Here is a 27609-nt window from a genome sequence, read left to right as displayed (position 1 = left end):
TGTCCAATTGTCTCAGTGTGGCGGCTTACGGTTTTATTTGTAGACAATGCTAGCGTCCCAGCTCGAGGGGTGGCGGTGCTGGTCGGTATGTCGGTTGGTTAATCCGCCACTTTGGTCCTGATGTAAATGTTTCAACACCTATTGTAAAGACATTCAAGGTCCCCAGATGATATATCCTAATGACTGTTGCGATCCTCTTGACTCTTCTGAGGGCTGACTTCACTTGACTGAAGTGACTCGACAGCTATTGAATGATGCAGACCCTCTGACTTTCCTTTTAGCTCAACCATCAGAACATTTTTTTTTTTTTAAATTCTGTCCAAGACTGTGGTTTCTTGGCAGTTCTGAGGCTGAGGTCATAGTTTTTTTTTGTTGTAACCATCACTATTTTAGCCGACAGTCGGGTATGCGAGCTGAAACGTGTCAGAGAGAACCCACGATATGCAACGCACTGAATATTCAAGCCAGCCGTGGAGGAGCCACGTGTGGATGTACTTGTTGTCGGATATGTTACAGACAGCCTGTGTTGGGGATTTGGTTCAGTAATTCAAGCTTTGTATATATTTTTGTCTCTGATCCTTCTCTGCCTGTCTTGCTGGAGCCTCATATTCCGTTTTCAGACAGCTTTTGGTTTGAAGCTTTCACTTTGAAGCGTTGTCTCCAGTGCCCACCGTTCAGCGCTTGACTTTTCTGACACAGTTTCTAATCTTTATTCTGTTCCGGTTGGCGGTGGCTTGGATGCAGGTTGTTTATGTTGACACCCAGCCATCACTTCTGACCCCATTCATCTCACTGTGTGTTCCCACACTCTTGTCTCTCCCCGTGTACAGTGAAAGGTTCTTTGTCAAGCTGAATAAGAGCGGGTTGCCCAAGTCGCCAGAGAAGACGGAAAGACAATGCACGCTATTCGTGGTGAGTAGCGAACACGGCTGTGCGTTTACGAAGATTGATCGGGGAGCAATTTAAAGCAATGTACAGTGAAGTCATGCTCCATTACCCTCAAAACTAAGAGCTAAGTCAGCTCTCTGTGGCTTGTTTACAATGATTGAATCGGACGCTAAAATATGTTTTCCTGCTTTCTTTTTTTCAGGATTTGGGAAGCAGCGATCTCCGAAAAGATGTCTACATCGTTGTGCACATCGTAAGAATAGGTGGGAGTTATGAAGCTGCTTCTTTTTTTGACTGCGCACTACCGGTCTATTAAATCTCTTGGGCTCTCATAGCAGTAGCGATGGGAAGATGTATGACACGCACAATGAGTGCTGGTGAATTTCCATTATTGTGATAGCCATGAATTTTGAGTGACTTCAAAAAGCTGTCTCTATCACGGCAGAGAAGTGAAAAATAGAAGCTCATTAATTATCATGTAAGGCACAACAGACTCGCACAATATTTTATTTACTAATGCGAGGGGGGCCTTATGATTTATGATTGTTTGTCCACTAAAAAGGCTACGTGTTCAATCTCTCATCTAAAATGATTTGTTTCAAAAGTAAGGTGATTCCATGTGTTTTAGTGCCATGCATATTTGGATTATTATCAGGATAATATTGCGTATCGCAGTTATTTTGGCTAGGATAATTGTGACATGACTGTTTCTTTTTGTGTGTGTGTGTGTGTGTGTGTGTGTGCAGGGAGAATGGGAGCAGGGGAGAAGAAGAATCTGTGTAGCGTACAGTACAGGAGGCCGTTTGGCTGTGCTGTCGTCAGCATCGCCGACCTCCTCACTGCTGACTCCAAGGATGACCACCTGCTCAAGGTTTACGCGTAAGTCACTGTAAACAACCAGCATTTCATTACAAAGTCTGAAAACAACAGATTGCGGCTAAGCTGACTTTGATCGAGCTCTAGCTTAATATTACACAGACACTTATGTAAGTGGGACATTTTCTCTTCTCTCTTTTGGCAAGAAAGTGTTTGAAGGAAGTCACTGCTCTTCCAAATTAGCAATAAGTTAAGCTTTTATTCTAATTACTAACCACACTTGATATCGAAAAGATATCAGTCTTAAAAGCACATTTTTACAAAGCAATTCAAGTCAGTTTGTTAGCTGGTAGTCAAACTAAATAATACAGCAGTATTGAAAGAAATATTCACAATAGAAAAGCGCCTTTCCCACTGTTGTTTCATCAACAGTGAAAGGACTTTGTGGTCCAACCTAGTACACGATGCCCTGAGGGATAAAAAAAAAAGGCTAGTTGACACAGTAGTTTGACCTAAATTATAGCTGGATCAGACCGAGGGGCCAAATACATTTAGCTCAGAAGAAAATACAACGACTTTCTTTATACCTGCAGTAACACCAGAGAGGTTTTAGTCGGATAAGCATTTAAGTTCTGGATGTTTTCAGAATTAGGTCCAGACAAGACGTCACAGTAAGCGCTGTAGGAAATGTGTTGACTTGACCAGCCCGCGTTCAACGTTATAACTACTTTAAGTCACCGTCAAACCCAGTGTCACATACATTATAAGCCACCACTTGCTAAGAGTGCAACAGAACGGCAACCATCAACCATTCTTTCAGTAATCTGTCCTTGTGAGTCCTCCTACTTTGGCGGAGTGAAATACTAAATTGCTGAAGTGCCCCTTTTAAGTAGAACGTCTATACAAAATCTTTATTTTCTGTGTCATCTTTCTGTCTCAGGTGTAACACAGAGAGCGAGTGGCACCAGATCCATGAGAACATAATCAAAAAGGCCAATTCCAGGTACAACCTGTCGGGCTCCAACACCGGTAAGAACCATAAGTGTTTTCTTTATTTTGCCGCCTCGCATCCACACACCTTGTGTTGAGACATTAAATAAACGGATTTGGTTAATGCTACGATCTGGCCTCTTTAGCGTTGTGGGACTTGGTTTCAAAGCCACTGTACTTGTTCACTTGTTGTTTTGTATCATGTTTTTATTCTCAGGGAACAACCTTTTAAAGCTGTTAATTCAACAGTCTGGTGATAATCGGGCTTATTCCTTTCACAAATCCGTCATTGTGCCCCGATGACAAACTCGGCAGCTCGGTTGCATCATCGGCCTCTTACTGTGCAACAGTCAGCTTCCGGTCAGTCTGCGTAGCGTTCATGTAGGAGCGAAGTTCCTCTTTAGGGAGGCGGATCAGTCTCCACATGGTCGTGTCTTCAGGAAGCCCGCTGTTGCAAACGCATTCAGATGACTTTTATAAATAGCTGCATTTGCACCATACTGAACCACAGCATCAGCAGTTTCCCATAGCAACAGGTTGGTGGAGAATCGGAACATTCAGTTCTTCAAAACCTCGAAGAAATGTCACGTGACGTGCGAAGAGGTTTGTTCCGCAATGAGATTCATCCTTAATCTCAGACATAGATGCAGCTGTCGTTGTACCCACGGGTTTGTTTGCACGAAATCATAGCCCAAGATGAACTTCTGATTAGGACCTCAAAATATGATCTGCAGTGCGGGAAGCTGGAATGAGGCACAGAGAGTGACGCGAGAGAACATAACGATGAATTAAACAGCGTCGGCTAGTCTGCAGCTGTTTGCAGCGAGGGGCCAAATGTGCAACCAACCAGTAAGCAATCAGCAACAGTTCATTAGAAGTTTGTCTTAAAGCTGATTTACATAATGCTTTAGTGAAGTGTTGCTGCAAACTTGCTGCAGGCTGTTATTTTCCTCAAGAACATTTTGCGTATTCAAAGAGTTCATTGTCTTCTAACGTCTCCATCGTTGTATTCTTAGAGGAACAACCACAGCCTGCTGCATAGAAAATGGCTGCTAATTGTTTGAGGGGGAAGAGATTATAGGAACGTCAAGAATCCGTGAGAATCTACTGACTCAGCTCCTCTATTCACCTCGTCTCCGAAGACCAATAATTAATTACTCGAGGAGAAGTCACACGACTCGGGGGACTTGAAATAATCATGAATAATCTTGCATATAGGAGTGCAGTAATCAAACCGAGAGACACAAAGCCATTTAACGCAGTCCGCGTTATCCAAGCAGCATCTTTACGCGGCGTTGCTCCATAACAGAACCGCAGCATCCAGCTGAAACCTCTATACGACGGTGCTGCTGCTGAATAGATGGAGACGTAACGTGGCTTTGCATCAGCTGAGCTGATAAGTGCAACCAAAGTAAAGGAATGACACTAGAAATAGAAATATTACGCAACCACTTAACTGGTTTCCTTATCTCGTATTGAACTCCAACTAAATCTGAAGTCCTTGCATGGGCTGTATTTGCCGTGTAAACTGTTGACACGCTTTGTCTGATTTTAATTACAGATGAAGCAGACAGATAATGTGGTGCTTTCGTTGTTGACGTTAAACTTCCGAGACCTTCGAGGTGACTCCGCCGCAGCCATGTGGCTCACTCGGTGTTTCGCGCCTGATGGATGACAGTGACATTTCCAAGCTTTAAGATTCTGATTCTGTAATCGTAAACAATCAATCACACCAATTAGGAAGACAACGCAGGAGACAGCACGTTGCCTTTCTCAAAATGTATCCGACATACACCGGTTTGCTCCAGGCTTCTTGTTCTGACAGACTTATGCACACGCATCACAAACACATGGAAGTGAATTGGAATTGAAAGAGTTGCTCCCTTCTCTTGGCTGCTGTGCGTGCAGTTTATCACAAACACTTTGGGTGTTAGCTATTGAGTAGCTGCCAGCTGAAGACATTGATCCCGCTGAACAGCTGATTAGCCTCGGTGCTTTCTCCATCAGACTGCGTTAGAGGAGAGCTGTGCGTACAATACTCTGGGATGCATGATTCAAGTGAGTTCGTTCAAAAATGTAACTCGCACCGCTTAACTGAAGTTGACATTGATCTCGCAAAATCAACGCTTTAGTCACATAAGTAGAGGTCATTTAAATTTCTAAGATAATGAGCTCTGAATATTAACTTTCATTTTTGTACTATGAGCCCCATTTATCTGTCTGGACCAAATTAATTCATTATGATTTTATTAGCTATGACAGCTTTTGACTGCAATCTTATTGCCTCTTTTTAACTTCTTCTATCTCACACACCTGCTCACACTCCAGTAGCACCGATGACAGCGGCGACGCAAGTTGCTAACAGCCTGATATCATATCCACATTTATTAAGATGCATATTCAGCAACTATTCCTCCGTCAACCCCAAAAACTACATTCAGAACAGCGCTGCACAACATCACTCGCAGCGCATTTTCACTGTGTACATTGTCATCTGAAAAGTCAATTCCCCCCCAAAGGGCCATTATTCTCCTGCAGAGCAACATTACAGCATAGATAACACTCGAGTCACTTGTCTAGCCTCGACACCAAATGTGCAAACCGGAGAGAATATTTCATCTTTAGCAAACAGGTCAGTGTCTCCTCTCCACTTTGTCCCTTTGAAAACGTCCATGCAGGAGTTATGGAACACCATGCATAATTTAAGGACCACAATTTATTACACTTAGTGTCAGGAGGGCAATTAAAAGAAAGTGTGCAGTGAAGTAAGATAACGTAATTGTGTATTTGAGTGTGTGTGTATACGTGTACGTGGTTGTATAGGTGTGTGCGCCATGCCCTCTTTGTATGAGTGTGTGTGTGTGCATCCCGGTGTGTGTCTGAAGTTGTCTCGCTGTGTGGTTCTCCTTTTTAAAGCAGACCTGGCAGTGTGCCAGAAGTCTCTTATTAGCAGCCAATTAGCAGGGGAGAGATGAATGCACTGCCCTCAAAATATAAAGAACGCTGGGCTGTTTGGGAAATAAAGATGCAGAGAGACAGCCTATGTGGCGAGACGGTTACTTTGTTCACATGTGTACTAATGACTACCCCCATTTCTCTTTATCCGTGTGTTTCAGGGTCATGGTGGCTTTTTTGGGTAAATCAAATTCGAAAGCCGAGAGCGGGAGTTGATGCGAGGAGATGGTGATTTTTGTTTGCGTGTAGCCCAAAAAAGAATCCATAAAAGGGATTTCATAAGAATCTGGCTCTGCATGAGTCAGGTCAGGTAGATAATTCAGCTCCCACCTCCATGCGAGCGTAGGCAGTGACAGAAGAGGCTGCGACAACTCCACTGTTTTTGTTTTTGAGTTTTTGAGGAGGCAGGCCGGGTGAGCTAAGCGCTGCAAAGGTTGAGGGTGTTTTTGTGGCGGAATAGTAATGAAGCTGGTTAGTCTTATTGTAGCCCGGGCAGTAGCTTTTAGAGCCCATCCGTGTGTGTTTGTTTGTTTATGTGCGGATAAATGCCAAAGGCTTGATCCACATTAAAAAAATCTCTCCTGGACTCTCTTTTCATTTCACACCAGGCCTTTGTGCCAGGTTGAACACACCGTTGGTTAACTGTATGTGTTATTTTTGAATTATTTAGATCAGAGGACTGTCGTGTCCTGGCCACCCTCTCAACTTCCTGTAGTGTCTTTGCCACCTTTCATAACCTCTGTACGTATGTTTTCGGAGCTTTGTAATGCCATACGAAGCCAAAATGCTCATCTTCAGACGACTATCTATCTTTGTTTTACCATATGATGTCCTTTATGAAAAAAAGCATCTTAACTGCAGTAACCACAAAACCAAGCCACAGTAACTACACACTGGTAATATGTGAATCGCCATCACAGTAACTGCTCTCTCTGCCTCAGAGAAACAGACAAGTAGACGATTAAAGCAAGAGTGCTATCAACTGCAAGCTAGCCACTGAGGTAGCCTGGCTAGCCTTAGCGAAACCTAAAATTGAATTTACGTTTTACATTTTTTTTTCTTGCTGTTAACTGTTATTGAAAAATACCCATTTTGATGAAGTGACATCTTGATAGTTTGGTTTGTTTCACAAAACTAACTGAGGCAGCAGCTAAATCAAATAGACTCTCGCTAACAACTAGCTTAACGTTAGCAAGAGTAGCAGTGGAATTTATGTGACTTGGTTTGGTTAATAAACTACTGTTCACACACACACTCAATGTTTTTTTGTAAATTAATTAATTTGATTCTATCTTAAACCTTTTTCCTCTCGTTTCCTGCTTTATTCCTCTGTATTGGAGTCAATTTTGTTATATTGCAAACAAGTCACGTTGCCTTGTTGACTCTTAGTGGCCGAAACCTCTCACAGCTAATGAACCGTTTCACCACTGCCTCCCAACTCTCCTGGAAACATCCACAACAATAATAATCACCATCATCTTGTCCCTGACACACTCCATTGCTGTTAAGCCGGTTGTGTGTTCGCCTCTCCTCGTGAGCACGGACAATGCTCGCACACTTGAATGTCGAGGAGATGCGGCTTTCAGCTTTAAATGCAAGTCGGTGCTTTAATTTCGCTGCGCTGACATTTGGAGTTATTACGCAAGGATATTGATTTGAAACGACAGCCTTCATGTTGGATTTCCTCGCAATAAAAAGAACCGGAGATGATTCACAGGCTGTTTACATTTCTGGTTTATGTATATGTGGGGTTGTCTGTTTCCTTCCATGCACATGATCATTGATGTTGGCAGGTATAACTGTAGTTGTCTGGTTCGCAAGTTCATGTGGCTGTAATAAAACTGAAAATATGCCCTTGTGAATATATTTATTACTGTGTTTGGAATAGGGTTATGATATATTTTGAGATGTTTATTGAGTGGCTATGGTAAGGGATAAGGGAGGGAATATCAAGTCTGTAAAATAGTAATATGTTTTTTCAGATTTTTACTGTTATTATTTCTCTGTTAGGCCTGGCAGTGGCTCTCCAGCTCCTCCACGGGGACATAGAGCAGCTGAGACGAGAGTACATGGTCCTCTTCACGCGGGGCGTGTCCATCACCAGGAAACTGGGCTTCTCTGATGTCATCATGCCAGGTAGGACACCACAAACAAGCTCACTTAACGTCAGCTGTCTGTCCTGTTGCTCAGCATTCAACAACTTCTCCTTAGGTGCGGTGGTGGATATGCATGTCATCCCTGCAACACTGCTAATTTACGAAGCTAGCTTCTTAGTTGCACAACAGGAAATGCATTGATAGATATTATTACATCCAACCGTGGACAAAAAACACTCCTACAGTAATACCAGCTCATCAGTTAATCTTCTAACCAGTAACGTATTCAACGCGTTGCTGAAAGTCACTGCTGTGGTGTTCTGCCACTACACATCCCAGAGATCACCTTGCTTTCAAAGAATTGCTTACACCGACACTGTCCTTTTTGATTTTCTGTTGAAGCAGCTTTTTTTTCCCCCCGTGGTGGCTATTTGTGATCGTACACAACTTATATTTTTCTCTGCATCAGATGGAAAGACTCACCGGGCAGCCGGTGTGTAGAGTCATCAACGGGGTTCAGAGTAATACAACATTGATTTCTCTATAAAAGGTCTCTTCACTGTATGATATCATAGCTGACACCTTTTGAGACTCTAAACTTAATAATGTATTTTCTGGCGTTTGTATTGTGTACGTTGATCTACTGTAGTTGCCTTGGTAACACTTGACATCCCTACCGGATGCCGGAGAGTGATATTTGAATTAGCCTCAGAAAGATGAAATATTCAGATTGTTTCAGGTAGATAGGCGCCAATCAAGCTTCTTCTCGAAAACGACACGGGGCCCCCCTGCAGAAGCCCTCAGACTGAGCTGGGTTGGTGGTCTTGTTGCCGCGGTAACGCATGCACAACCACCTGAATGTGAGATGAGACAAAGAACTCGCGACGTACGTGTTTATATTGACATGCGCCGTGACAGAAAGTGCCGTTTGAATTAGCTCTCTGACTCTTTGTCCGTCCGTTCATTAACGAGAGCTGGACATCAGGGGACCTGCTCCTCCCTATATAAGTGAGGTGAGCTGCCTGGTCACACAGATACAGAGGAGCCACAGACTGTGGGTCCCCCAGCGCCTCACTAACACAGATTTATGTTCACTGTCTCCTTCTTTGTCTGACTACAAACCCTTAATGCTGAGTGCTCCCACCCTCTCTGCCCGTTTTAAGTCTGCCCTTGGGTGAAGGAAACCGTCTCTCTCTCTCTTTCTGTGTCTCTCTTTTCTGGATTTGTATCCCGCTGGATCTTTCTCCTCATTTTCTTCTTCCAGCCGCTCTCGCCCCTCCCTCTCAACTTCCCTGTTTTCCTTATTGTACATTAAGAGACTGCCCCATTGTGTGTCTGCCTTCCTGCAATCTTTGTGTGTGTGTGTGTGTGTGTGTGTGTGTGTGTGTGTGTGTGTGTGTGTGTGTGTGTGTGTGTGTGTGTGTGTGTGTGTGTGTGTGTGTGTGTGTGTGTGTGTGTGTGTGTGTGTGTGTGTGTGTGAGAGAGACGCAAGCGTACAGTATGGGTGTGTATATAATGCCCCATGTTGCCATGGTTACCGTTGTTAAGAGCAGAAAATCGATGTTGACCCTAGAAATAGAGATATGATGAGCACACGTACACACACACACACACACACACAGGTTATATAGGGAACATATTTAACACTGTCGGCTGCAGAGGAAACAGGCGTCATCTTTTTCTTACCCAGAGGGCTTTGCACCATTTTGACTTCCCCTACAGGAGGGAATAAATGTGTCATAACATATTCATTTTTAGGATGCATGGGTGTTGATAGTTAACTCAGAACCTTGTGGCTATAGGATGAACTCTGACACCTCGCTCTCTCAAGCACATGTTTCTCTTCTTCTGGGTAAATTATCTTCTTATATATTGACCACATATGCACTTACATCTCCATGTAGGAATAAAAAGCAGTGCATAAAAGGGAACTTTAATCCATCAATGCTTTTAGGTCTGCTTCCAGATTTCCAGGAGTTGAGTTGTACTGCGTGTGTAAAAACAAAGGCGTCAATGGCTCCAAAAGGAGATGCGTGTAATCTGATTAGTTGCCTTAAGTGATGCCACTGCACCCACATCTCTGATGTTGGTGGTTGAGTTGCATTGTGGCTAGTGTAGGCTCCAGCTTTTGTGAAAGGAAGAAGAATGCATTGAATGAAAAAAGATTTTATTTATATATATATATATATTTACTGTAGGTCTACTACATCGATTTAGTGGAGCATGGCCTCCTGTTTTTTAAATCTTGTATTCTCTGGTTGTGGAAGGTCGCGGCTCAGGCCTCGATTTCATGTCAGCAGAAAATGCCACTTACCTAAATGCTGTCCACTCCTGTCATGAAGCATTACACACAAAAAAAAAAGAATTGCGGCCACGCTGCTGAGCGTATCATTAATAATGCTTGCTCGTATGCATAATCGATGCCTTGTTGCCTCTTTTACCTTCCTGTTCCTGCAGGAGAGATGAGGAATGACCTTTACATCACACTGGAGAAAGGCGAGTTTGAGAAGGGCGGGAAAAGCGTTGCCAGGAACGTAGAGATCACTGTCTATGTGCTGGATATCGATGGGCAGATCCTCAAGGTAAAAACACATTTTCTTTCTCATTCAGCGACTGTATGTCACAGTTGTTAGGTTTCCTTTTTGCGATAACCATAACTGTCGCATGGAAAATATATCATTTGAAATGACTAACCACTTTGTTTAAGGATAGTAAATGCCTTATTAAGTCCTCTGTTTTCTCTTCTTAATAGCGGGCGGCTTATTTTGGAGCAAAACTCCTCATTTAAATATCGCTGACCCAGATGAGAGCTAAGTGTCTCTCCCGTGTGTTGCCCAATTCTGGTGCAGCGCTGTGACAGTCTGCTCCTGTGGTTTCCTGCGCCGCCTCGGCCTTGAAGAGAAAATAGACTCAAATATAACCCTGCTGCCACGCATCGCTCTGACACACATAAACACACACATGAAAACCCCGTCGTTCTCACTTTATTGGCACTCGCGGCGTGTGGACGGTTTTCAATGCGCCCCTGTCTTTTCATGTCTGACTCATTAATTCATTGTGCCCTTCAAATCTGCCCCCTTACCTCATCCCAGAGCCTGGCCTCTCATTTCCTCTCCTCGCTTCCTGTTTTTTTTTCTTTTCATTCTTCCCCTCCGCCCTTTGTCTTGGTTGACGCTCTTCTTTGTGTCTCTCTCAGACTCACGTGGCTGCCGGCTCTGGTGAACCAGGTGGGGACGAGTACCACTCCTTGGTGCTGTACCACAACAACAGCCCGCGCTGGGCGGAGCAGATCAAGCTGCCAATCCCGGTCGACATGTTTCGCGGGTCACACGTCCGGTTTGAGTTCCGACACTGCTCCAGTAAGTGGGAACAGGAATTTGGCTAACCCTTTTTATTTCTCTTTTCCCAGGCTTTCACGCATTTTCAGACATTATCTGCTCAGGTGTGAATGCCCGAGGCGCCGCTTCTCTGCTCAGTTGATTATCCTGGGGAGATGGAGGCAAAGAGAGGCATTGTTGTGAAGGGAGATTGGAGTACAATAAACACTCGCTACCCCACCCGCTTGAATCCGCCAACACACCAGCCTCGAAGCCCAGAGGCCGCTGCCACCCCCAAATACACGGTGTCCAAGTGCATGAGAGTGCGCTTGTTTAAGCGTTTTCATAATGAGACTAGTTTGTCCAACTTCTCACCTTCTAATGAGACAAAACTTTAATTATAACCAAAATATTGCGCTCGCTCTCTCTCTCTCTCTCTCTCTCTCTCTCTCCCTCTCTCTGAGCTGCAGGGAGAGAGGGCAGTCTCTTCTCTCATAACAAGCTGATATTATTATGCGGTTTGCAGCCAAGCTGGGAGGCTGTGTGGCTGCGTGCAGCAGATATAGTAGCCTTATTACTGCTCGCAGTGCTAGCATTACTGCCAAAGGGCTGCCCGTTAAGAGCCCAATTTAAGGCCTGTGGTGACACCAGACCGGAGAGACCTTATTACACATACTATTAGGGCTCCCAAACTCTGGGACACACCTGCCTGTAGAAATAGGATTAGCAGACACACTCATTTTCAATAAATGCAAAACAGGCAGCTAATTTTTTTTTTTATGAATATCCTTTAAAATTCCATCTTGTGTTTGCACTCATTATGCAGCTGCTGTAATTGTTCATTTGTTTGTGGGGAGCCCAGTGTTGTCCCTAAATGGGACTAAAGGGGGCTGCAAGGGCCAGTCAGCAACAACAGTGCAATACTTTGCTTCATTATAGCCGATCGTTTGTTGATTGGTTCTGTGATATTTCAAACAACTGAAACAATTAGCAAATATGTTATTGTTAGTAATGCTATTGCTGCTGTAAGAGCAGCTGTTTTGTTTCTCTCTCACTGGACAGTTCAAAGGTATGATAAGTGATGATAGGTATTTACTTGTTTACAATTAAGAAAGAAACACACTATGTAATTGTGCTATATAATAGCTTAGTGTATTTGTATTTCAATCTCCACCTGCTCTGCCGAGCTCAGCAAGTTTCACACAGTACACCTTAATCTTTCCTAATCTCCCGGCGCCCAAGGCAAACAACAATGAAAAAGTTTGCAGTCTTGAGTCTTGTAAGCAATATCTTTCCTGGTGTAAAAACGTAATCACAGCAGAGCAGGACAGAAAAAAAAAATGGCCACGGTGCAATACCATTTTCTAAGTTTAATACAACTTGTGCTGCTCCTGGGAGAATGCACACGCACACACACACACACACACACACACACACACACACACATACACACACATACACACACAGAGAGGCCTGGTAGACGGTGCTTAAGTGGTGTGTTGCAATGAAAGGAAGTAGAAACCTTGCTAGCGCTACACTTCTCACTTCTCGCTGTGCGCAAATGAGCACTTTATTGCTGCACTTTATTGCTGAAGCAGCAGATAAATCAGATTACATGTGTTCATAGTGCATTGCAAAATCTGCCCAGAGCTTTCAGAAAGCTTCTTAAAAACTCGCCCACGTCAATCAATCAATCAGTCAATCAGGCAATCAGGCCCTCGAAGAGTAACTTAATAGCGCAAAATCTTGTTATTTTGCTTTTTGCCGGTGGTAGAAGTTGTGTACTGACGGTGTGTTCAGTGCATTCTAAAGTTACAGACACAAATGTGTTGACAGCATTTCTTATGTTCTTATAAAACATCCGCAGAGTAAACTTTTAAACAAACCTGAGTTGTTGGTATTACATTTGCGAGCTAGTTGTCTTCATTTGCCTTTTGCTGATGCATTGCTGCATTTTTGGGCGCTCTTCTATTGTCGACAGGAGTGTGCATCACCTGCATGCTTGTGTGTGTGTGTGAGTACAGCAGTGCTTATTCAGCTTGGTGCTAGGTTTGCATCGAGTAGAATACGTGCACTGAAAGGCTGAGCATCAGACGTGTTCATTTCTATTGCATAATCTGAAAAGAACTGGTTTCATAACGTTGCTCTCTGTTTCATGTGCTTTCAGGCAGTCTGTGCTTGTGTATTTTGGACTCAATACCGTGTCCATGTGTTGTTGTTTGACAGCTAAAGACAAGGGAGAGAAGAAACTCTTTGGCTACTCCTTTGTACCTCTGATGCAGGAGGACGGCAGGACTCTGCCAGATGGCACCCATGAGCTCGTTATCCATAAGGTAAAACCAAAACAACACAAAGGTTTTGACTGAACAACATGGAATAGATCCGACTGTGTGCTTTCCAGGATGTGCTTTTGGCCTAAGTATTCATCTTGATGTGTAATTCCATCCAAAATGTCTTATTCTAAAGCAATAGGAAATGATAATTCCACTGTTTTCAATGCATGACATGGTATTCAACAGGAAAAGATTTCAGCGGACAGAAAGAAAGAAAAGACCCATGGTCATTCTGTCCATTGGTCAATTGCAGCTGAAAGATTCTCTTAAAGTGAAAACTCAGCTGTTTTGCGCCACACGGGTGACGCCAAGGCTATTTAGAATGGGATTACATGCTGTGTATGATTATGTGAATCCTGGGTTCTGTTATCACACCGTTTGGTGCCATGGGTTGAAAAACAGCTCACATCACTCCATTACAGACCGACTGGCCCATGAGTCATGTCCACTTACGTAACATTTCTTAAGCTGTGGGGTTGAGTGAGTATGCATTGTATGTGTGTTTTGCCTCGGCATGTGTAAGAGACAGTTGAACGCGTACACGTTTCATTCGAGGGAGTCTATCTCTGTATTTACCATGACCTTTTATGTCCTTTTTCAGGCGTTTTTATAGACCTTGAGACGCCCCCACTCATCTTTTCACACATTTTTGGTTTTGAAACATCAAGAGACTAAAGCAAATAAAATGGCCTGCATCCCCAGTTAAACGCTGCTGCAGGACCGTCTCGGGTGTAATTCAGAATAATTGCAGACTGCACGGTTTTCCTCAGCTGCAGGCGAAGGGTGTGTGCACAAACCACAGGCTTTGTGGAGGACAGAAACGCATCGAGCGCATTCATACATTTTTATTGGCAGTGAGGCAGAACAGTGACCAGAAAGTCTGATTATTTATATTGCTGTTAGCTTAATTTTCTTTAAAAACAAAAACTCCTCCTTTTTATTGTCTGCTTTTCCTGTCAGGCGGTCAGATTCAGTCCTACCAAACCCTCTAACCTGAGCCTGCCAGTTTTAGAGGACAACTCTGGTAGCCCTGTGTGTTCCCACCGTTCAGAGCGCGGAGGGGGGGGGTAAGGCCCGTTCCAATGCCAGATGGAAGTTGCTGAAAAGCTCAATGAAGCTGGCATGGCCTAGTTTCTCCCCAGACCCAAAATAGACACCGAAGAATCAGTCCAAACTGTGTGGTAGCTTTTTGGAGCTCAAACGGCCTCAGCTGGAGGCATTAAAGCAGCACATTAAATCCCCCAAAATAACAGCAGTGTTCTGTGATTGATTGCGTGCAACAGCTTGGACGTCTCCACCGCGATTGATATACGGCCCTACAACGCTACGACATATTGAAGAACCATAAAAATCACCCACGTATAGGGTTAGGTTTTGACATATTGGTAATAAAAGAGTGAATGCATTACCTTAATGTTTCGACAGTAGAACATTCTTCCGCTCCTCTCCTCTACATCGTCTGTGCCAGTTTATCAAATGTGTGCTTTCTCTTGCTTTCTGTCCTTGTTCCCAGTGTGAGGAGAATACCAGCTTGGCAGACTGTCCGCGCTACCTGAAGCTGCCGTTCTCCAAGGCCAACCTCCCGTCCAACAACCAGACTCTGAAAGGCCCCAAGGAGTCTTTCTGGATCACCAGCTTTCTCTGCTCCACCAAGCTCACACAGAACGGTAAACAAGACTTTTTTCTCTTTTTTTTTTTTTTTGTCACTTGCCTGGTGAGGTGTTTTGGCTGCTCCGCTCGTACTCTCGTCACATTATTATTTAGTTAGCTTGCACACTAGCCGGTCCCGTGCTTCTGAGCAGCTCGGTGTGTGTGTGTGTGTGTGTGTGTGTGTGTGTGTAAGGTATAGAGCTACTGCCAAAGATAGGGATCGACACTTCCCAAATAGACTGACAAAATGGTGAGATGCCATATGTTTTACTAACAGAGAGGAGGCAAGTGGCAAGTTCTGTGCAGGTGAGAAAGCGATATCTCCATCCAAACTATGCGATTGTGTGAAAAAAACAACATGTGAATATGCAGGGTGGTGAGAATAGCCTCCAGTTCGCACTGCTCACTAATGAACCAATAAATCCTTTGCTTTCGTAAACTGGTTGCAGAGTGGCAATTGTCTTATTTCAGTAGGACTAGCTTGCTGATAATGGTTGCCCTCATTTATACTGCAGTAAACAATAGCCAACAATAATTATTACATGTGCTGTATAAGGTTTGTTTTATCCCCACTGAGACTCACTAGACACTGTCACTGTTGTACCAGAGAACAGCAAATGATAAATCATCTTTTACCTCATTAAGTAGAGAGTAGAATATAGAAACAGAAAAGCTTCAGGCACAGTTTACTGTTTATTTCCTGTGTGCGTTTGATTTTGTTTGTGAATTGATTACAGAAGTATTGCAGAGTTTTTGATGCCAAAATACACTTTGACAGATTGGTGAATGCAGTCATGCGCGCACACATGCACGTGCGCACACAGACGCAGGTTTACATGTAACGTTTTTGAAAAAAGACCCACTTCAGGTTGAACGGGATCCGAAGAGACAGCTGAAAGACTTTCTTCTTGCGGCTTATGTTTTATTCATGCCAATGTCTGGGGACCCTGGCTCAGGGAAAATGACTTTTTATCTCCTTTATCCTGCCGCACTTGAAAATGTCATCATTTGTTTGGCTTCTGTGGAGGTTTTTTGGGCTATAATTGAAGGGTGTGGTGATGCTTTGTGATCCGAGGTGCGCGTCGCTCTCATAATCCTGCGTTTCTTTGCAGACAAACATGAGATGCGTCTTGATCGCTTGTGCTTTTCACTTGTGTTCCTGTATCGCCTTCACTTCATGTTCTATCTTTTGATTCCCCCTCTTTTTGTCTTTCTCAGGAGACATGCTGGACCTGTTGAAGTGGCGAGCCCACCCCGAAAGGATCAACGACAGCCTCTCTAAGCTGAAGGAGATCGACGGCTCGGAGATTGTCAAAGTAGGCCCCACTTGGCATTTGTAGTGTTGCTTGTTTCGGATTTGATTTCAATCCACAAGCTGAGAGGATGTCTCAGTCAATTTAAAGCTGCCGCTCACACATACAAACTCCCTTTTGTACAGTTTCTACAGGACACCCTGGACACTCTCTTTGGTATTCTGGATGAAAGCTCCCAGAGATACGGGCTCAAGGTGTTCGATTCTCTGGTAAGCAAGTTGTAATGACTCTTTATTCTCCTTTCCTCCTTCATGTGTCAAGCACAAAGTCATAGTGTTTGAGTCAATCACACACACACAAAAAAAAAAAACACAAACACAAACTTTCTGGCGGAGAAAGATGGAGTGATGCGACGCCACAGAGCTCGCCGAACCAATCTTCCCCTGGTCACGCTGCACTGCGCTGATAGAGCAAGGCCCCCCCCCCCCCCCCCCCCCCCCGATCGATCTCTCTCCGACTCTCTTTGTTTGCGTGTCCCTCTCTCGACATCACTCTCTCACACTGACACATGCACGAGCTTTCTCCTCTCAGCGTGGCGTTATCAATGATGAAAAGGTCTAGCGGGCCGGTGCAGCCATCAGGTTTTGTGGTTTTTGAGATCAATCCAGCAAGTCTGACACGTGGACTTAATCTTCTGTGGTCGGACAAATTCAGCGCATTTCACAAGAAACCTGCACACAAAGGGAAGCATGGAATAAATGCTGCAGCCACTGTCAAAATAGTCTTTAGTTTGGTTGTTTTGTTTTATTTTTAGATATCTGTGTGCATGTGGTCATTTTTATATGATACTACTTTTTTTTTTGCAATACATCTTCTGTGTTTATTTCCAGGTCCATATCATCAACTTGCTCCAAGACAGCAAATTCCAGCACTTCAAGCCAGTCATGGACACCTACATCGAGAGCCACTTTGCCGGAGCTTTGTCCTACAGGTACACGACGTTTCAGCCTCCGCTTCTCGAGGTGTTGCTGTTCGAGGCCGCAATGCGGCCTTACCCACGTATTGTGTTCATAATGACATAATGTATCGCAGTGCAATCAGAGAGGCCGACATGCGTCAGCGCTGAGAGGCAGCTCTGCTCAGCTCTGTGCTGCGAATAGAGTCAACAGGAGTGTGAATGAAATGCTCAGGGTGCCCCCTGGCTGACATGAAGTGAAATGTGAAAATGGGCTCACTTTTGCTTCCTGCCTCCCTCGTTTCCTCTCCTATGTCTGTCACATGCGTACACACACACTCAAGACGCACACATTCACAACCTGCTGTTCTCACCGGCTGTCTTCTTCACACTCTCTGTACCTGCTAAGATAATGTGTTGGTGTGTCTTCTTCTTCTTCTCTTTTGCAACGCACCCACACGGAATCCTGCTGCCGCATCCATCTGCTTTAGACTCCTTTACCTGTGATACTGTTTCATCCAAAGTGTCACCCCTTAATTAGTTAACACAGACATTGTTGTCGCGATCTGAAGTTATTAATAGGGAACCAAGATGTCGTCCAGTCCTGATTAGACTGAGAAAACTTTTCTCATTCAGCAATCCAAACTTCTTTGTCACCAGCTTATTGTTTCACAAAGACGATGCCTCCATTTTTAATTTAATTTAATTCTAAACACCGATTTTAAAACGTGGAGCAAACGACAAAAGGTTTTTATTGAATTTGCCCATCATCCTAAGACTGCAACATTTGAATAGGCAGTATTTCTGAAGAGCGAGTCATTTTCTCTGAAATTGATTCAAAAACATTGTTTAATTGCAAAAACACTGCATTGCCTCATCTTTATTTGCTAAATCCAGTGAGGGAAGCAACGTGCGATGTCGCTGGGGGTGAGTGGTGATACTGTGTGTGCCTCTGTGTTTTCTCTAGGGACCTGATCAAAGTGCTGAAGTGGTACGTGGACCGCATCGTCGACGCCGAGCATCAGGACCACATACAGCAGGTGCTCAAGGTGAGGCATCTGCTTCGAGGACGCACACGTGCACACACACACACACACACACACACACACACACACACACACACACACACAGGACACGCGCGACAGGCAGCCGGAGTGATGTTTTCAAAGGACACACGGTCACAAATATTTATACAATAACACCATCAAACACAGATGCATGCAGGAATGCAAATGAATAAACTTGCTCCCTCTTGCTGCCACTCCTCCTAATTATCCCCCCTCCCCGCCATTAGCAGAGGACACAACGCGCCGCCAATCGTTATTCCCCTCCTCACGCTATTACGCCGCATGCAATTTTAATCAGCAGAAAATGCAGTGCCTCTGGTGTTGGGAATCGACATCACAATATTCTAATGACTCGTGCAGATGCGCCGCCGTCGTCGGAGGAGGAGTACGTTGTGGCTTCTGTGCTGTGGTTTCCCATTTGTCATTCACGCAGGACATTCTTCAACAGACGTAAAGTGTTACTGTGTCATGCAGTCAATTATAAATGAGCGATGCACCGCAGATGTTTTTTGCAAGGGTTGTCTGTCTGAGTGATCCACAGGATGTCTTTTATTAGTTTTTGTTTTAGAGCAAATCTTTTTGGACAGGTTTCATTTTGGAGCAGAAAAGGAGGTCACTGTTCCTGGTTATCTGTGTGATTACAACTGTGTACACTATAGGGCCACATCTAATTATGTCTTTCATTATTAGTCAATCTGACAATTCTTTTTTCAATAACTAAAATGATACCTACCACAAGAGCCCAAGATGAGGTGCTCAGACTGATCACTCGTCTGAAACATAAATATTCGAGTAAAGAAGATATAAAATAGAGAAAAGCTAAAGCAAAGCACATCTTTCGGGCATTTTTGCTTCATAAATGACTTAAAAAATCCTTTATCAAAGTTGTAGGTAACATTTAAACAAAAGTGAACACCACTATTGGCTTTCAGATAAATGGATGATATGCATCAGGGGCAAAATGAAATGTCACATCATTCTTTACTCATTTCCGCTGGAGGGGAGGTCTGACTTTCTTGGCTTATTCCTCACAGAACAGATGATAAACGACTGTTTTTCTTTCTATCCTCCAGGCCAGCGAGTACATCTTCAAGTACATTATCCAGTCTCGCCGGCTCTTCTCATTGGCCACGGGAGGCCAGAATGAGGAGGAGTTCCGAGTCTGCATCCACGAGCTCTTCATGTCCATCCGCTTCTTCCTCTCACAGGAAAACAAAAGCACCAGTCCGGTTGCACAAACACAGGTGTGTGTGTGTGTGTTGTGCGTCTGAAGTCATGAGCATCGTTGTGTGCACATATGTGAATGTGGAACTTCAGTTACTTTGTGTTTTTTCTGTCTTGGGGGGGGGGGGCGGCTCCTGTTAATGCAGTTGTGATCGGTTAGAAATTGTCTGTAATTGAATTTCACGCCGCCACAGGGTGAGGGTGTGGAGTCTGAATAGAAATTTCTGTTGCAACTTTCCCATTTCCGCTGGGAGGTCTGCACAGCAGGGCAGCCGCCTTCGCTGATTTCCAACAAGCAAACCAAAACAAACAAAGCTAAAGATGCCAAAGATAATCCTAATTACACACCAGAAACAGCTGCTTGTGTGGTTTTGTGTGTATATCTGCACGCTTGGAGCGAGGGATATACCTGCATTTGTTTCTACTGTAGAACCCGTGTGGGGATCTGTTTCCTATTCCTATTCCTCTGCCGTCTCCCCTTATTCCCTATCGTCTTTTGTTTTTCTGGTTTGTATTCTCTTTAGTCCATTTAAGTCATGTACTCTTTTAATCAACCAGGTTGCTCTCAGCACTCAAGTTGGACAAGCATCTAAATGTGTATTAATTCCCCTAAGTATGCTCATAATTAGTTTTCTTTATCGCCTTGTTTGCCTCACCCATGTGCCCTCACCTCAACATGCGTTCTGTTCTAGCATTTGGGAGAAATCTTTTCAATTACTCCATTAGGTTTTCTTTTCACAGCTCATTTGATCAATTATAACAATCTACTCAAGAAACCAACGATCTTGTTTTAAACCCTCCAGTCACTTTGTAATTATTTCACCTCACTCCGAGGCCACGGGAACGAGTGTAACATTAGCTATTCCAGTTATGCCCTCTTCATGCCGTCTGGAAAGCTCCACTTCATCCCTCCACTGACTCCTGATCTCGGGCTAATCGGTATTCTCAACACAACAGTGGCTGTGGGAAGATGCAGGCCGGGCTAATGCTGATCCAAGTTGACATCCTGGCACACAAACAAGCAAATCCATTTGCACATATTTCAGCACCTGTAACCGGATATGTGCGTTATAGTTTTCATCACAGGACGACTCGGCATGTGATGTTTAGAGCAACGAACACTCAAAGGGATGCTGTTCCATCAATACTGGAGACCGTGTCTGAGTATTGTGTAATTTATTTTTAATTGTCAAGCGATGTTTCGGCACGGATGGAATTTGCCTTGGGGAACAATTGCGTTACGGGAACAAGTGGTTTCTCTTATTGTGTTCCAAATATGTCATGTACAGAGCAATTAAAGACACAATGTAATCCGAACATAGTTGAGTTATGACTGGTGTGCAGTATATCAATCTTCTGTGACTCCTGTCTGAGTGTAGACCCCGTGACAGCAGAGAAACCCTCTGAATTAGCTACCGCCACCAAGGAGCCGGCAATAAGTAGCAATACTATGGAACTTCTTTTTTGCTCCGGCTGAACTGCTCTTTTCTCAAAGGTAAACACCCGTGACAGTGAAGCAAGGTGTTGCTGAAAAATGCCGTCTATCTTCTGCCAGGCTTTGCTGGAAATATGAACGTAAAAAGAAACAAAAGGGACACACGGGTGACTCACCCCTCTGGATTTTTAGCAATCTTCATTTTTCAATTGTGCGGCGAGAATCTGACAGAACTTGACAGGAAGACAGAGCATCAGACCGAGGGCTGCAAACGAGCAACAGGCAGACAGCAATCCCCCTGGAGTGGCCCTCAAATTGAATCCACGTAATCCCTGACGGCCTGACGACAAATCCAGTCTAGGCCAGTGATTCACTGCACTATAGCCGATATTTACCTTTTCCAACAGACCAGTATAACTGCAACGAGTGTTGTGTTAAGGTTGCATTTCCTCAGACAACTTAATCTTGTGTGATGAACTCTTTTATCCAAAGCCCCGAGGTACTGAAAATGTGTTATTTTCCCCCATCACCTTGAGCGTAGAGGCCCCTTTATGAGATTAAATATACATTTTGTAATGCTGATTTAGTGGAGAATGTATTGACTTTACATATAAAACATGCATGTTCATATCTTGAAATGCTGTTCAGTACGATTTGCAGTTTGAATACGTGATTCCAGCCTTTAAAAAATAAACGTTTTGACGATGGATTCATAGTGCCTCCTAGTGATTGGACCTGTTCTCTCCAGGCGGTGTTCCTGCGCACGTTCCCAGCAGTTTACGGCGAGCTGTTGAAGATCTTCACAGTGCGGGAGGTGGCCGGCTTCGTCAGGGAGACGCTGGGCAGCCTGCCCACAGCTGTCCACGCCGACTGCCTGGAGGCTGTCAAGTTGCAGTGCATTGCCAAGACGGTGGAAAGCCAGCTTTACACTAACCCCGGTAAAGATTTGTTCACACAAACAGATGCACAGTTCGGTATGCAGACATAACTAAAGCTTGTAGACGCACTGAAACCCCAGCACAAAAAACATTCGTGAGCAAATAGCACAAATACAGATTACGAACGCAGGAAAGCACACAGCACAGATTTTAACAAGCTGCATCATGTACAAACAGGCTATATTAGTCCGTATTATACTGATTGGTTGTGCACTCCTGCAGTGCATTCATTTGACAACACACCTTGGCTAATGTAACCCACAGTGCACTTTACTCCAGGCCATTACAGTGTTCTTAATGAAGGCTTTACACTGAAGCACATTACAGTCAATGTGTTATTCCCAGCATGCTCCCAAAGGCTACACGTAGCAAGAAAACATCCCATTAAGGCTACACAAAGAATTACATACAGATGCATTTATTTAGAATGTAAGAAACATTGCGCTCTGGTGAAGGCAAAACTAATGCAGCCGCAGAAGATCGGTGTGTTTTCCCCTTTTGGTCTCTGTTGTGTTCTCCCCTTATATATCATTATGTCTTTGATGTATGACAACGGTGTGTGTGTGTGTGTTGCAGAGTCGCGGTGCATCCTGTTGCCGGTGGTGCTCCGCGTCCTTCAGGCACACATGCAGGAGCAGAGAGACCTGGTCATATGTGCTCGCATCCTCACCAGCATGCTCTCACTCATCAAGAAGGAGGAGAACGGCACCGCGGTGAGTATTAGTGAGGTAACTGGTGACCGTTAAACTGGACAAGCCCACCTCATCCTTAAATGATGATTTCGGCAAAAAAACAATTATGAGTATCCTGAGATGTTGAACTCTTCCTTTAAGCTGTCCTGCGTGTTAACCGTAGTGGCAGCTGTAGAAATTCAACTTCAACAAATCAGCATATTGTCGAATAAAACTACTTTGCAAGATAAAAAAAAAGAGTAATTTGACTAAGATTTATTTTTTATTGTGGATGAAGTGACTTTATTCCTAGACATTATCCAGCATTGTTAAAATGAATTCCCCTTCCTATTCTACAAGACTATACAAGAGAATTAGCAACAAGGGAATTAGCACCATAATAACTGGAAATAACTTTAAAGGAAGTCGAAGCTTGAGGAATTAGTCTTAAGACAATTTCCTCGCCAATACATTGCAATAGCAGATTGCTTTGTTGTGTGTATGGTCAATTAGTCTTTGTAACAAGGACATTGGCAGCCGTGCGGTTCAGTAATGAGCTCCATCAATTTAGCAATGGGCATTGTCGAAATGGCAGTCACTTTGAAGTGTGTGTGTGTGTGTGTGTGTGTGTGTGTGTGTGTGTGTGTGTGTGTGTGTGTGTGTGTGTGTGTGTGTGTGTGTGTGTGTGTGTGTGTGTGTGTGTGTGTGTGTGTGTGTGTGTGTGTGTGTGTGTGTGTGTGTGTGTGTGTGTGTGTGGCACCTTGGGTTGCCTGACTTGGACTGTTTGCTGCCAGAGGGGCAGCTAGTGGTAAAGGAGCTCAGTAGGACACACACATACAGACAATACACACACACACGTGCACACACACACACACACGTGCACACACACAGAGACTGGTGGCACATCTAAAGGGAAGTGACAGCAGTGGCAGCCAATGTGCCAGTCTGAAGCTCCTTCTCATTATCGCTCTGTCCAAGACCTGTCTGTCTTGTCAGGGGAGACTAGAGGGAGGTGGACACACACAAACATGTACACAAAAACAAGCGCACAGACACAAACACACACACCAGTTTATCCTCCACTCTCTTGTAGTTGCTTTTCATCTTTCACTGTCTCTCTCTCTCCTTTTGTATTCCATCTTCTTTTATGATTTTTCCATTCTCCTCTTTCAAAATGTCGCTCTTAGCCTTGAAACTTCTCATTAGTCCCCAAACATACTTGTCCAAGACTCATTAAAAACTGCGGTGAAAGTAAGATTATAGGGCGAGGAGTGACATCATGTCCGTCATGGTTCAATCTTGTGCCAACAGAAGTGGAATGCAAATTAGTCAGGAAAACCAACATCCAGGTAACTTTGAGAGAGCAATGTCTTTGAATTTAAGGATAACCCTGACCTTCGAGATTCACTTAACGAGTGCTCTTTCTTTTCTTGTGTGTGTGCTAATTAAGTGAAAGTAGAGTTATGCTTTTGCCTGTAATTCATGTGCAAGTGTTTCGTCCTTTGTGTAGGAGCCGGTGGTCTCAGAAGAGGTGGAGCTAATTGTCGAGAGCCTGCTGGGAGTTTTACTGAGAACCATCCTGGAAATTAGCAACCGGCCCCAGCCTGCTGGACCTGCCATGAGACTACAGTTCCAGGATGTCACTGTATGTTTGTTTTACCAGTACAGTGTGTGTGTGTGTGTGTGTGTGTGTGTGTGTGTGTTTTGGGACTTCACAAAATGTGCAGGAGTAGTTACAGATTTATAATTGAGTTGCTGCTGTGTCTATAATTCCGCCAACATGATTAACATTAATGACGAACAATAATTAAGATTTATAATACAACACAGAGCGAAAGGGGAATAATAATGAGATCCCCATCATCATCATCATCATCATCATCATCATTGTGTGATGATGATGGAGACTCAAGGCGGGCTTGTTCCACTTGTAATAAGAGCTCCACTAATGTTGCTGCAATTCTCACCGGTTGCCAATAGAGGTTAATAAAGGCTATTCTGCAAATGCAATATTACAAAGTGCTTCCTTTCCTCTCTCCTGATATAAAGATATAAAAGGACCAGCCTTTGTAAAAGCGCCATAGTGCAGCGTTGACATTGCAATGCGTCCTGCGCGACTACTTTCTACATACATGTTTAGAACCGCAATAGCTCATTTATTTACCAATTTAGAGCAGCCCTGAAGATAATCCTGGTTATATCCAAACTGAAGACGGCACGATGTTTTCTCTCTTTTTATATATCTCGGTGTGTTCCGTCCTGTCAGGGGGAGTTTGTGGCATGTTTGTTGGCGCTTCTGCGACAGATGAGTGACGGACACTACCAGCAGCTGCTGCAGGCGTTCAGCAGCAAAGACAACCTGAGGGTAAGACCACCACATCAATCACCCTCTCTCTCTCTCTCTCTCTCCCTCTCTCTCCATCTGTTTGTGGCAGTGGATTCCTTCCCTCTCCCAACCCTCACTGAGACCACACCAAATCCCTATTCCTATATTTATCGCTTTCTATCCGCATTGCTTCATATTCTGTCGATACTTGACCTATGTGTGTATTGGCATGGGAATATTGGGCAGAGAGGGAGAGAAGAATTACCGTATTCATGTTGTTTTTTTGGATTTGACATTCTAGTCTGTCTCCCTGCCCTCTTTGAGTCATCGCTCTCGCTAACTTTCCAACAAGTGACTCACTCATTCACTGCACTTGCAGACTGAAATGTATGCACATAAATATATATATGTACATACATTTCATGTACGTATTTTCGTCTCTGTGTGCTTACATGTGCACATTTGCGAATGTGCACATGTAAGGGAGCTCTACTGCAAGGTCAGCAGGGGCAAGATCCAAAATGAAAAAGGAGCAGAGAGCCGGGAACGCAGGACAAAAAGTTAACGAGGTCACAAGTTCATCCCAGTGAGAAATGTCAATTGGCAGAATGCCAGAAAAGGCAGAGAGGTAATATGATCTTGTTAGCTTGAGAGCACAATTTCCATGCTTTATTTCCGGTACTTCAATCGCAAGTATCCAAAGTAAGTGGCCGGAAGACATTGGGCAATCATTGGAAAAACGGCAAATTGAGATGTGACGATAAACTAAAGTGGATTTAAACCGAGAGAGACGCTGGATTTCATAGTTTCAGCACCATGGAGAGAGACGTACATCCACTGCATTTGATTCCGCACTAAGCCTCAGATTTAAGCATGTGGCATGTAAACAGTGGTACATTTGTGTGGAACATCTCTGTTTCTCCTTAAACCCAAACACCTGACAATGATCAATAGATGTCTGAAATTCTAATTGAGTGAACAATAGAGCTTGATTTTTAATGTTTCAGCTCCATTCAGAGATGCAGCAACTGTTTTTAAATACAGCACGAAGCCTGAACCCCAATGGATTTGAGTGTCCAATGACGACATGTTCTCTGTGTGTTTGTGTGTGCCAGGACTTTCTTCTTCAGATCTTCACGGTCTTCAGGATCCTAATCCGACCGGAAATGTTTTCGAAGGACTGGACCGTCATGCGGTTGGTGACCAACAAGTAAGGCCGCACGCGCGAATGTGCACACATAGACGCGGCTTTCATCCGCCTAACAGTGCGTGTAGAGCCCCGTCTCTCTCCGCTGACGGCGTGTTCCACCTCTCGGCGGTCTCCTTTTTAAACAGGTCGATGCGATGTCTCTTTATTACGTGGTCCTACATATCAGTATTGAACCAGAAAGTAGTGGAACCTCGATGCATCTTAATATCTTTGAAAGACATGATCAAATGTAGTGCATAGGTGATCTGAACACATTAAGTTTAATGACATGCTTGTATCTACCTAACCATGAAGGCCTATGTGTTTCTAGTCGAAAGGCACATACCAGAGCACAACTTTATTATATATTTGAACCTCATTATTATGGGACGTAATTGCAAATGTCTCTTTACTTCATCACTCTACAAATGGGCCGTTTGAATAGCATGTCAATTGTTCAAGGTGAACAGACTCTAACACAGCAGCCCTCTCGAACTCCTCGTCTCTTTCTCGTGTTCTTTAAGTGTCATCATCACAACTGTCCTCTACCTTTCTGACGCTCTGAGGAAGAACTTCCTCAATGACAAGTTTGACTACAAGGTAAGGGGCTCTGTGGATGTGTGTGTGTGTGTGTGTGTGTGTGTGTGTGTGTGTGTGTGTGTGTGTAGGTAGATCTGAGCAGTGCTAGAGTACTACAGAGCTGTTTCAATATCAAACAGCCTCACACCTACACACACGGACAAACATATATACAGGCATTCATTTATTTATTTTTGTTTCAAAACAAAAGCCTTCACAGAGACACAGACATAAATCAGAGCTAATACCGTTAGTGACAAGGCAGACTATGGCAGACTATAGAATTAGCTGGAATGAATGTGTTTAAAGGATACTCCACTTTATTTGTGACTGAAATGAACAGCTGTTGCTGTCCAACGTGCCGCTAAAAACTACCTGTGGAAAATTGTCTTGTTTTTTTTGCCTCATGTTGGAGAAGGGCGTTTTTTCTTTGCACAGCCGTTGACACGATGCAATTTGTTTGCTGTCATTTTCAGGTGTGGGACTCGTACTTCTATCTGTCTGTAATATTTATCAACCAGCCCTGTCTTCAGCTGGAGTCCTTCTCTCCCTCCAAGAGGAAGAGGATTCTGGAAAAGTGAGTTTCTGGTTGTTTTTGCAAAACGCGTGTGCACGCACCCTGCGTTCTTTCTGCTGCACGTGTTAGGATGGCCTGGCTGTAACGAGCCATCCTATCCTGCTCACACACAAAGGATACTGCAGGCCACATGCAGTATAATGACTACTTAACATGCTGTTCTCACTGCTTCTCTTGGTATTTGACAATGACATGCTATCATGCAGGTATGGAGACATGAGGGTGATGATGGGCTGTGAGATCTTCAGCATGTGGCAGAATTTAGGTAAGATGATAAAACATTGCAATGCACGTGGTTCACATGGACTGTTTTATTCTTAAATTTAGAGACTCTGTAACATTTAACTATT

General features: G+C 43.9%; 1 protein-coding gene across 4 annotated transcripts in view; it reads left to right on the top strand.

The window, feature by feature from the left end:
* The window catches only part of dock4b (dedicator of cytokinesis 4b), a gene marked incomplete at its 5' end in the record, with an annotated part of 98724 nt that overhangs the window by 40067 nt on the left and 31048 nt on the right, over window positions 1–27609 (top strand). For 3 of the 4 annotated variants that reach the window (XM_079183490.1, XM_079183491.1, XM_079183492.1), the window contains 22 exons: window positions 831–912; window positions 1091–1151; window positions 1635–1767; window positions 2645–2733; window positions 7660–7785; window positions 10203–10327; window positions 10942–11104; window positions 13289–13395; window positions 14909–15062; window positions 16264–16361; window positions 16484–16567; window positions 17189–17289; window positions 18221–18302; window positions 19394–19564; window positions 21728–21917; window positions 22494–22630; window positions 24099–24233; window positions 24855–24953; window positions 26030–26124; window positions 26628–26703; window positions 27159–27259; window positions 27466–27524. In XM_079183490.1, the coding sequence (XP_079039616.1) occupies window positions 831–912; window positions 1091–1151; window positions 1635–1767; window positions 2645–2733; window positions 7660–7785; window positions 10203–10327; window positions 10942–11104; window positions 13289–13395; window positions 14909–15062; window positions 16264–16361; window positions 16484–16567; window positions 17189–17289; window positions 18221–18302; window positions 19394–19564; window positions 21728–21917; window positions 22494–22630; window positions 24099–24233; window positions 24855–24953; window positions 26030–26124; window positions 26628–26703; window positions 27159–27259; window positions 27466–27524 (2468 nt within the window). Of the gene's footprint in view, window positions 1–830; window positions 913–1090; window positions 1152–1634; window positions 1768–2644; window positions 2734–7659; window positions 7786–10202; window positions 10328–10941; window positions 11105–13288; window positions 13396–14908; window positions 15063–16263; window positions 16362–16483; window positions 16568–17188; window positions 17290–18220; window positions 18303–19393; window positions 19565–21727; window positions 21918–22493; window positions 22646–24098; window positions 24234–24854; window positions 24954–26029; window positions 26125–26627; window positions 26704–27158; window positions 27260–27465; window positions 27525–27609 lie in introns of all 4 variants that reach the window. The other variant, XM_079183489.1, reaches the window with a different exon arrangement.

The sequence above is a fragment of the Pholis gunnellus genome (assembly GCF_910591455.1).
Source record: "Pholis gunnellus genome assembly, chromosome: 22".
Taxonomy (NCBI): Eukaryota; Metazoa; Chordata; class Actinopteri; order Perciformes; family Pholidae; genus Pholis; species Pholis gunnellus.
Note: the sequence above shows the minus strand (reverse complement) of the source record. Positions and strands in the feature narration are given on the sequence as shown.